The 12031-nt window shown below is 34.2% G+C and overlaps 1 protein-coding gene across 3 annotated transcripts in view; it reads right to left on the bottom strand.

The window, feature by feature from the left end:
• The window catches only part of LOC117609022 (Mitochondrial calcium uptake 3), a 35813-nt gene that overhangs the window by 4544 nt on the left and 19238 nt on the right, over window positions 1-12031 (bottom strand). The window contains exons 4-8 of one of the 3 annotated variants that reach the window (XM_034334854.2): window positions 5749-5796; window positions 5547-5629; window positions 4150-4218; window positions 2341-2442; window positions 1404-1532 (exon numbers count right to left, since the gene is read on the bottom strand). In XM_034334854.2, the coding sequence (XP_034190745.2) occupies window positions 1404-1532; window positions 2341-2442; window positions 4150-4218; window positions 5547-5629; window positions 5749-5796 (431 nt within the window). The remainder of the gene's footprint in view (window positions 1-1403; window positions 1533-2340; window positions 2443-4149; window positions 4219-5546; window positions 5630-5748; window positions 5797-12031) is intronic. The other 2 variants (XM_034334855.2, XM_034334856.2) reach the window with 2 other exon arrangements.

The raw sequence follows: 12031 nt of genomic DNA on the forward strand, positions 1-12031 counted from the left end.
ACCTCACCTAATCCAATAAATCCTATCTTTTCAACAGTTTTCCTTATATTTTCGATTAACGATGGCTACAAAGTTTTATAAAACCATTCTCATTTACCTTAAACTAAAAATAAGTAAACATTTGACATAATTGAAATATAATATAAATATTTTCAAAAGTATATTTTTCTCATCTTTATATCTAATGTTACGTGCGGAGTAGGCGTAGTTGGTAGGTGACTACTCTGCGGTAGTTTGTGATCCGACGCAACGCTTAAACACCTTCTTTTGTGAAGGAGAAGTATTATGAGATTCGTTCGTTGGATACAGGGTTTGGGAATACGCACCAAATAATTACCAAAATTGAATAAATAACTATTATATATATTATCCCAAAAGAAATGATTTGTTACAAATTCGAATTGTTATACTTTCCGGACGAGAATACAAGTATGATAGTACGATGCGTGACCAAAAGATATTACAATTTTCTTAACAACTGAGGACAGAGTATACAGATTTTGGTTGGGAATCACCGGATGAACAGAAACGGTTAACGAATTTGATAGATGGCTGTCTTCTCTCTCTCTTCCTCTCGACGCACGGATGATGGAACAATGTTCTTGATAATTGAAACTATGGGTTTACACTAACAATGAGTCTATACTTGATGTCACGAGAGTCCATAACTGCGAAAAAACAAGTTTTCGTTCTTTTCTGCGCATTGTCGCTCTGATTGGCGATACTTCCAGCGGAAGTGGAAAGCGATTGGCGGATCGCTTTCCCCCACCATCTTCCAACCTGCGCGCTTAGTTATGGACTCTCGTGACATCAAGTATAAATGTCTTTACACTAACGGTTCTATCGGTAAATTATTTGAAACTGGAGTCTTTCTTTAACGAGGAAAACTGAGTTTTTTCGCGTGACACTGTTATTCAAGAAACTCTGCTCGAAGTATTTCGAAATACCAGGCGTTCCTCGGACAGAGAGACCGCGCACCTCGCGACTGTATGGACGACTGTGCTCGCTATTGCCCGTAATCGGTTTTTTATTATGGCTGAAAATGCTGATTTTGCATGGGTTGAGAAAAGAGTTCACTAGCATATTGACCTATTGGAATGTTGGTGCGTTGGCACATATTTTCGGCGCAACGTTTCGAGAAGAAGAAAGAATTTGTTAACGCTGGTGATTCTAAGGACGTCAGTCAATGAACTGATTTCATGATTGCTAACGCTTTCGTAACTTGAAATGGGAGATAATAGAATTTTTCTTTGTCGGGACGTAACACTAACAATAAATATATGACAATTTATTAAATAGAGGAAATCAGGAAAACATAATTTAATAATGAATTCATATTTTTATTAACGAATCTGTAATCGTAATCTTAACATGTATACTTACGATAAAAGAATTTTGCCTACCTGATCATCATCGATGTATTGAACTTGAATCTCTTCAGGGGTTGTTTGTCTTTCGGTTAAAAGGTCTAATTTTTCTTTAGTTTCTGTACCATGACGACCTCTCCAAGCATGGCTAAAGACTTTTTCCATCTACACGAATCGAAAACAATATAAATTATTAACATTTCTTAATTGTAGCTAAACATAAAATTTTTGTAACAAAACATACAAGTGGATTTGCATAACAGAGAGGCAAAATGGCAGCAATGATTTCAGCATCCAATGTTATGGGTCTGAAATAAATGGCAAGAGGGTTAGCATGGCAAAGATTAATAATAATGGATGGCACACGTGTATTGTATTTTATTGTGATATGTTTATGTGCCAACTTATTATATTCGCTTCTTAATGAAACAATGTTAGGTTTGAATTTTATGGAAGCTGAATTTATATACTTACCCTGTACTTTAGAATATTATTATAAAATTAGCTTTGTTTTTAAGTATCTTTATTAAACATTCAAATTTGTTAAATCTTTAATCATGTTAAAAAGTTTTCTACTTTACATCAATTTCAATATTTTACTCGGCAATTTATTAAACAGAGTTCCAATTAGGTTTTATATTTTGTTATTTTATCCAGTTCACCCTAATAAATTAAAATTTTTTTCAACTGTACAAATTACGATGGTAATAACAATAAGTAAATAAAACTGGTAAGTTTTAAACTGATTAAATTACCGAGTATGAAAAATGGAAATTTGTAATAATTCAATTAAATATTAAAATATTTACTAGCGACCTTTATAAACACGAATTACAACGAAATATACGAAATAGTGTAACTTATAATAATGTTAAATAATTTTAATTATACCTAATTAAGTATAAGTTGCAAATAGAAAGTGCACTCTAAAGAAAAACCAAACGCGTGTACATTTGACATAACGAAAACTTACGTAGGATCTAGAGACAATCTCTTGTTCCTTAATCTCTTCATGGTTGTTACGAAGTTTCCGTTTGAAATTGACCTCTCGGTTCGGTGTAATTATAGAATTCAACTGATACATCGAAAAGAAAGTATCAACAAATAATAATTCAATTAACAACTAATTAAATGAAATTAATCAAACTAAAAGATACTGCATTACACCCAAATTAAAGCTTTCGTGAAACGAAGTGATTAAGCGAAAACGCAAATGAAAAATTAGACAAACTTGTGATATGTAACAAAAGAAAACAGCCCAAGAAAGAAGAAACAATTTCAAGCATTAAAATGTACAAGAAGATTAATTTCGAAATGAATAAAAGAAAAATTAATGACTGCTTAACAATAAAAAATAAAATTAAAAATTAGTAATTACAAATTTTAAAGCAAAAATATTGTTATGGAAAATTAGCATTAACCCTTGAACAGCGGAGCCTAGATCAATCGTGATCCAAACTTACAAAACACATACAACAATTTTAATCTAAACTTAAATGTATGTTTTTAAAACGAAAGGGTTTCATATATTGTAGGAATAATTTAAAAAAAAAACCACCAGTGTAGAATGTAGAAAATAGAAATTTAAATTAAAACTATGGCTCTCTCCGTGGTCCGCCGCGCCGTTCGAAGGTAAAGATACTTATCATTTTGTTAAAATGTTGCAGGAACATAAAAATAACATCCATAATTATAAAACAACAAATAACATGATCAAACTTTTCGATTTATAAGTTGAACGAATTACAAAAAAAATTTCGTTCGATTTTAATTAACATTTAGAAATGTTAATGTAATTACATCCTTTTTAATTATCCTAACGCAAACCCTTTTTTACCTTGATGCATGGTTTTAACATAAAGATAGCTATATAAATTTTTACATATTTTAAAATAAATACAATAAAATAAAAATTGGGAAACAAAAGGGAGCAACATATACTCATATTTATTAAAAAGTTCTGAACGAAGACTAGTACATCTCATAGTAGATTATGTTAAATTAAAAATTTTTCATTTACATTAACTCTCTCAGCCCTGTTAGTGGCAAGTGCCACGTCGTCTGATTTGTATGCCTATGGTGGAAACCCGTTTTTTGACGGGATAGTTCTTATGGCAGTTATAAATAATATTTTGTGCCAGAAAAATTTGTTTCTAAATATTAAACAATCTGAAGGTGAAAGAGTTAAGTTACTACTGCTAAGTTGAAACTTAATATGTATAATTAACTATATTAATTATACAATATTTTCTATAATACAAATTTTATTTGATTTATTTCGTATAATAAAAAGAATTTGATATTTAATGTTTTTAAATGACAAGGGTTAGTTACGATAAATTCATCTCATTATTAGTTTATAAATTTCGAAGTTTTTTAAGTTAAATGTAATTTCTTTTTATCCTCTCGCTAATTTCAAAATCTGTGTAATGAAAATTTGGAAGTTAAACCCATATAAAGCAAAATTAAGGAATGAGTTAGGATAATTAAAAAGCCCCATGGTTATTCTAATATTCTCGACTGGAAATTATTAAAAATAAGCATAAAAATTATTAATGGATATTCTGATATTCCCGTTATGGATAGAAGATGTTAAAACATCGAGGAAAGAGTAAATCGACAAATACTGTTAAGCAAGTTCGTTAGATGTCAAAAGCGTACAGCCGTCATGGTCTGATTACGATTTGCAAGCGATTAAAGAGTCGATAATAATTGAGGCTGTACTCTCCGTTCGATCGCCCTTTTCTGTTTTTTTTTTTCCCATGAATATATTTAAACTCACTGCACGTTTCATTTCATCGTCGAGTTCTCGATTCTTCAACTTGCCATTGACAGTGAGTAACCGTCGGATCTGTGAAAATTACAAACGCAACCGTGCAAATTGAAAAATTCTAATTCTTTCATTGAACTCATTCTTCATCGTTCATCGAATCACACGAGCCTCTTTTCGTCGTTGTATATTTTTAGTTACATTTTCTTGTTGCCACGTGCTCGGTGCCACTGTATTTAGGTTTTACTAAATACGTTTAACTTTATGATAAATGCTGTGCAATATGTTTATTGTTTTGTTAAACTGCATTTCCGATTTAAATTCAATTACAAATAAGAATGGGAAAATTATGAAGTTCTTTTTTAGAACAAAATTTTTATTTGATATCTTCATAATAAATTATATTTGTGAGAAATTATTTTTTACAGCAAATTATATAGCAGGAATTTTATATAATTAAGATAGTATTATTTGTCAAATTTAATATTAATTTCAAAGTTTATTTAGCTGCAATAAATTAGTTTATTTATTATTTACTTAGTTTACGCTCATTTTAAATATTATTAGAAATATCATAGAGTAACAAAATTATGTTTTTTTAAAGGAACATATTTTTTAAATTAATATCATATTTTATTATTTGTTTCTTTTTCTATCTATTGAATACTTTTATAAACTTTTAAATAATTCAAATTAAAACTGTTCTTTGATTATATTATGTATATATTTATATTAATTACATCTATCAGTGCAAATGAATTGATTTATTGTTTATTATGAAAGGTTAACAATTTTAAGTTTTTTCAACATTTTTTAAATATAAGGGTAAATATAAAACAATTCAAACAATAAAGATAAAGTTTAATGAAAATCTGGAGGTACTGGTTGTTAAATAAAAACTTCATATCAGTTATTAGTAAATGTCACTAATTTTATATATCTTTCATGTCACTGGAGTTTTAAAATTGTGTCGTATACCATTTTTTTGTTTTATTTCATGTTGTATCATTGGTTTATGAATAAATTCATTTTGAAGTGAAATTAAAGTATGATTTACTATAAAACTGTAAATGATGCATTTGATTAAAATTCTTTAACATTTTACTTTAAATGCATGCTATAAATAACTGGGTATAACAAAATATCAAGACAAATTATTCAAAACGCGTACTCACAATAAATTCTTTAAATTGTTCGTCTTTGATTTGTTGCCAAAATTTGAATCTTAATTTTTATATGTATGCATTAAACTTCTATGAAACAATAAAAGATAAAATTAGTGCTACTTTATTTGAACCATTTCAGTGAAATAGATATGAACGTGTTTATATAGCTACTTAAAAAAACTTTTAAAAATTTGTGGACAAAGTGAACTCATGCACACAAAAGAATAAAAACAATCATCTTACCACAAGAAACTCGGTTTTGTCCACGCGTCCATTCCCATCGGTGTCGAACATGTTAAATGCGATGTGAAAACCTGACTTCGGTTCTGAAAGAAAATTCCTTCTCGTTTCGTGTTTATTTTCGACATAATAATAATTTAGTTCTTTCTACGGACACAGTATCTTAAGTTACTTTTAATAAGTGACAAAATGAATGTATACTCACTGATCAGGATGGACAAGAGAAACAAATACTCCGTGTAAGAAATGATTCCTAGAAAGGAAACAAATGAAAATAAATTATTATCTATTACGTTATTACATAATTTTTCAAAAATTTATCATGTTTTATTAAATATAGCAATTTTTATTTTTTATTTTGTATATTACCCAATAATATGTTAATTTTAATAGGCGTCCTTTGCATAATTCATAAGTTAACCAAATATTAGATTAATTTTTTATATAAACCAATAACAGTATAAAGAAATATAATAAAAAATCGACAATCAGTTGACGACGACGACGTATGGGGAATAGACGTGCTCTGCGACGAATCCGTTTTATTCATTTTATAATTACCGTTTCTAATTAGTTTAGGCACGTAGAGGTAATAAAACCTATACTTATAATTTTTTATTTAAAAGGGGGCAAACGAAAATTCCAACAGGGCATTAATGGGCAAACGATGGGCAAACGTTTGCAAAAAGAAAATTGAGTTGTTTATAATTTTTAAATTAAAAGGGGGCAAACGAAAATTTCAACAGAGCATTAATGGGCAAACGATGGGTAAACGTTTGCAAAAAGAAAATTTTTAATTTTTTAATACTGGGTGGCCAACTTCACACGGCTATAGCTTGAAGCTATTTTCCTAGTGATCCATACCTTCGAGTTAGATACGTCTCTCCGTAAACTTGCATGTTCTAGTAGCTAGGACCTAAGTAGTTGGTCAGATCGTCGGGGTGCTTCTTACTCAGTCTTCTCGGGATAGATGTGCGATATAAGTTATTTGCTAGCAGATTTGGATGATCTTCTAGCCTTTTTTTGTATCTAGCAGCATGGCATGATATTGTGCTTACAACAGATTCTATCTGGAGATCCTTTCTGAGATCTTCGTTCCGACTATACCACGGAGCATTAACTACCATGCGGAGAATTATCGATTGTAAGGCTTCGATTTTTTTTAATATTGCTCATAGCTGCCGTACCCCATAGTTTTATCCCATAGGTCCAGATAAGTTTGATAATGGTCTTGTATAGTAGAAGTTTGTTCCTTGGATTCAGTTTAGAGTTTGTACCTGTTAGATAGGCCATGTTTCTCCTTTTTATCTTAATTTGCTCTATTTTTTTTAAGCTTTGAGCTCTTGTACGCGTTTAGCTAGTCCATTGGCATTTCAAACTACAAGAGTTAGTTTATGATTCATTGCGATTTTTTCTGAGCATGAGTTTTGTTAAGAGGTCTAGTATAGTGTTGAATTGTTGCATTTGTTGTTTTAGCAGATTCATTTGCTCGTTGTGCATGATTATTAGAATTTCTGTATTTTTAACTAATAAAGCAAGCAGCTTTTTAATTTTACATGTATCCCCGGTAGTACTGGTTTCAACGTTGTTGATGAAGTCATTTTATGGCAGCGAGTTTATTTTTGTTTGAGCACCGCTAGTTACCCGTGCATATGATTTTGCAGAAGCTTGATTATAGTGTAGAGCATCTTGAATTGTGGTGGCGGTACCTGTATTTGACTGAGCTTGGTATGCGCTGAGCTTAATTTGCGTCTGAGCTGAGGGAAAAGTTTCTGTTGCAATTGCTTTCTAGCAATACAGCCTTTGCAGCTGGCAGGATGATTGCCTTGACAATTAAAACATTCAACATTGTCGGTGCAATTCTTTATTGGGCAGTCATTAGTGAGCTGATTTTTAGCACATCTGACGCAGGCTGGAGTTTTATTATAATAATTTTTAGTATGGCCAAAGGATTGGCATCTACTGCATTGAGGAATGTCGGTTGGACTTTACCAAAAGGTGGGACGCAAATCCGGATGGGTCATATATCATTGGAAAGCCCTTGACGAGAGGAACACAATGGCGTGAGTGGGAGGTGTTAAATATGTGACCTTGACCCGCTAGAGGTCAAAAACTGAGATGATTTCAAATATATATATTGAGTTTATTCAAAAGCTGGGTGGCAAATCCAGATGGGTCGTATGTCATTGGAAAGCCCTTGACGAGAGGAACACAATGGTGTGGGTGGGAGGTCATAAATATCAGACCCTGACCCGCTAGAGGTTAAAAACTAAAATTACGTTAATTTTGTTGTGCGAGAGGTTTTCGTCCAGATAGACCCACTCCTGACGCTGGATTATGATAAAAACGCGAATGTTGCTGTGCAACGTACAAACCACCGCAGATACAGCGCCGTCATCGCCATATTTAGGTTAGGTTAGGTTAAGTTAGGGTGTCTTTTTTGAAGATTTCTCCTCGTTAAATAAGAAAGAAAAAAAAGTTAATAAATTTATATGTTTTGGGGCATTTTAGTTTTTGACGTCTAGCGGGTCAAAGTCTCATATTTAAGACTTCCCACCCACACCGTTGTGTTCCTCTCGTCAAGGGCTTTCCAATGACATATGACCCATTCGGATTTGCCGCCCAGCTTTTGAGTAAACTCAATATATATATTTGAAATCATCTTAGTTTTTGACCTCTAGCGGGTCAAGGTCTCATATTTACGACCTCCCACCCACACCATTGTATTCCTTTCGTCAAGGGCTTTCCAATGACATATGACACATCCGGATTTGCGTCCCACCTTCTGGTAAAGGTTAACCAACTCCTCTATTGTCATATCTATTTCTGCTACAGGGTGATCCTCTACCCAAAGGAAGTGCCGCCACAATAGAATGTAGAAGTCGACATCCCATTTCTGTCATCGCTTACTTGACCGAGGTGGCCCCTGCAGCGAAGACGACTGTGTGCGTGAAAATGTGTTAAGAAAATATTCTGTTTTCCGCAGTGCTTAAATGGGACTTTTCTGCTCATTACACACATTTTCACGCACACAGCCGTCTTCGCTGCAGGGGTCAAGTAAGTGATGACAGAAATGGGAAGTCGACTTCTACATTCTATTGTGGCGGCACTTCCTTTGGGTAGCGTAGCGAGAGGATCACCCTGTAGTTACGGATGCTGAAATTAGTCTTTTTTTACGTAATCCATTATTGATAACGTAGCGATCGCCTTTCTTTGCCAAACGGGGTTTAGTTGGTACCTTTTTAATTGATCCTTTAGAGTCAGTCATAGCCTGCCGCACTATGGGTCACCGGCGAAGGCTTGCTTTTCTTCCTTTCTTTAATCTTTCTTTTAATTATAAAAGTAAATTTCTGTATAGTATGTGTTTGTAGAACAACACTTCGTATTACTAAGAGACTGATTCAGACACTCGCTTAATTGTAAACACACGATTGCCTCGAACGGTTACTTCGATAAGACTGATGAAAATCTTTAAAACAATTATTTTGACGACTAATGCATAGGCTTACTTTGCATTTTTCACAGAAAAAGTAAGTTTTAATACCACATCTTCTACGTCTGATTCATTTCCATTGCCAATTCGCGATAAAAATTCTTCCACCAACATCTCATTTTTTTTGGCGAGGTGCCGAAAGTGTTCGTTTGGGACCAAGCCAAGCTTTCGTAGCCGAGGCTGCCGTCCCTGAGCCCGCGCGCTATGCGCGTTCTGATTGGCCAGCGGTTTTCCTTAATAATTCAAAAACGAAGCTTCAAACAACATTTTTGCAAAGGAAAATGTTGTTCAAAATCACCGCAGCTACCATCCCCTTAAAGGACTAACACTCTTTCTGGGACACCCTGTATACTCCATTTTGGAAGCAGACGGCTAATTGTTTAAAAGATATTAACAATTAAAGTTAGTTACTTCTTACATTCTGAAGTGTAACAAACTGATGTGAAGTGTCACACATAGAAACGGTTAGCCCCGCGGTTAAACACATGACTCGCAATCTAAAGGTCCACGGTTCAAATCCTTAGTTCCTTTTTCTTTTAATGACAGTTTTGTAACGTCCCAGCAGTACCTCAATTTCGGATAAATGTCTAGTCGGTAAGTCGGTCGGTAAATGAAATTATCGATAAATGATCGACGTGCGACCACGTGTGCGCTAGCGGAACCGCGATGATCTCGCGGTGGGGTGAAATCTTAGAGTAGGGGTGCTCGGTAGACACGTGCTGGGGAATTCCAGAAATCAAAAGGAATTCTATATAGAAAAAAAACGCTTGGTCAGAAAAATCTGACTATAAGATCGTCTCCGACTTCGGTCGAATGCAGACAACACTCTGATAGTAGAGGAAAGCTCTGCGCTGACTTGCTTAGGCAACGATAGAATGCAAGAGTAAGCTAAATCCTTCTCTTTCAGTGGTGACGTGCGAGTCTTCGGATATGTGGACACCGTACTCATGGTGCGCAACGTGTTGAACACGTGTTAGTGCTGAGCCAATACTCAAGTGTAAAGAGCTAGCGAGGAGCGGAGCTCCTTGAGCAGGCCTGTAAGTACTAGCATAGCTCTGGCTAGACCAGAAACCGATTGCGACCTGTAGGCCAGAGTTCACTCGTGTCTGAGGATATCGTACAAGCCACTGAATATAGTTTTCAATACTTAGCGTAGTTGGTGATTGTACAGAGTATTGGCTGTATCCATAGGTTAAGCCGCGTACTAATACTAATCATATATTTTCTACTGTATTTTCTCATCTAGGGCGTACTCATTATAATTTCTTATTGTATTTCTATTCTAGCCCGCACTCATTGTTATACTAGCATTATTATCTTATATCATATTGAGAACAAGCATATTTAGTTATCAGCAGTTTACTTACTTGAATAAACCACTATTAGTCTAGCACATTAATGTTTGGATTTTACTCCTCAAGCGCACACCACACGAACCCATAATCCCTAATACTTGATACGAGTCGCCTTCTAAAGCCGAGTATCCACCTGTATCCAATACCCGTATCGTATCACCGTTCCGAACCCTTTTGAGGCAGGCCGATTCCTATTGCCTAACCGTTTCTATCAAGAAACGAAGAAATATTGTCCGAGCCGTAGCACGCCGTGGCATGCAACGAGGCAACGTCTGCCTATTCAAAAGGGTTCGGAACGGTGATACGATACGGGCGTTGGATACAGGTGGATACTCGGCTTTAAGGGAATCGCTCTCCCTATACGTCGGTGTAGTGACGTACCTATCTCTGGGACGTTACAGTTTCTTTCTTTTTGAATACATGTTACAGCTGTGCTATAGTCATTGTATTCATTAATAATTCATCACATACGCTGCAATTTTTATAGAATTTAAATTATGTTTTCCGTCTAGTACGTACATTAATATCGCTACGGCATCGTATGCTTATTTGCTACTAGCTGTTTACCCGGACCTCGTCCCGGAGGACATGTGTAATAAGACACGCAAATATGTAGGTGATAGCGTGTATTTACATTTAACGCCAATAGATTCCTGCATCACCCTTGAGGTTCTATTGTGAATGCGCTTTTTTTTAGTGGTTTCCCCAGTAGACCTATTTCACTATTACGAAAAATAGCTTAATACTTGTGCTTTGCTCTGGCATTTAATTACTTTAAATACATTATGACTCCAATAACGTTTCCTTTAATTGCAATAAATAATTTAAAGGGTCTAGCCGTATAAGCATAGTGAATCGGCCCCAGCAACAATTTCGGTTAATATTTATACCACATAATGCTTTCTACCTAAACAACAATTGTGTGCAATTTCAACCCCCTACCCCCTCTGATAAGGGAGATATGAGGGTATAACCCCAAAACTTTACTATTTTTTTTCTCGGAAACTATTTAAGATTCAATAGTAGGTATTCATTAACTGTATTTCATACTTTTTTTTCAAAATTTTCAACCTTATATTAAAGGTTGAAAATTAATAAATAAATTTTTGGAAGTGATTTTTATAAACAATCCCTTGAGTGACACCCACCGAAAAAATTAAGAATAATCCTTTACTATTTAACTCTTATCTGTAAAAGTTTCAAGGGCATCGGATTGGTACATCATAGTTAAAAAAAAATAAAACCAATGCAACGCCCTTTCATAAGGCAAAGCCAGGCTGAACGTTAGAGGCGCTCAACCTAACCGACTTATAGGGGAATACGTTGCGCTGCGCCGTCCCGCCACGTTTCTCATACCAGAAACAGCTCCCAGAAAAGTATGAACTTTTCTTTCCCTAAACTGTGTGTTGGTCATTTATTTAAATAATATACTAACAATTTAAATTTTTTAATTAAATTTTCAGATCTTAACTTTTAGCGTCCGTGTTTTCACGGCGTTCCTCGTTTTAAATATGTGAGAGCCCTAAATCACAGATTTATATCACAGATTTATATCATGTCTTGAACAATGGCACTATGTTAGATGCCATTAGTTGTCCTTTTAATAGTCGAAGAAGGTATCACAGGGATAACTGCAATAT

Source organism: Osmia lignaria, chromosome 14, assembly GCF_051020975.1.
Source record: "Osmia lignaria lignaria isolate PbOS001 chromosome 14, iyOsmLign1, whole genome shotgun sequence".
NCBI lineage: Eukaryota > Metazoa > Arthropoda > Insecta > Hymenoptera > Megachilidae > Osmia > Osmia lignaria.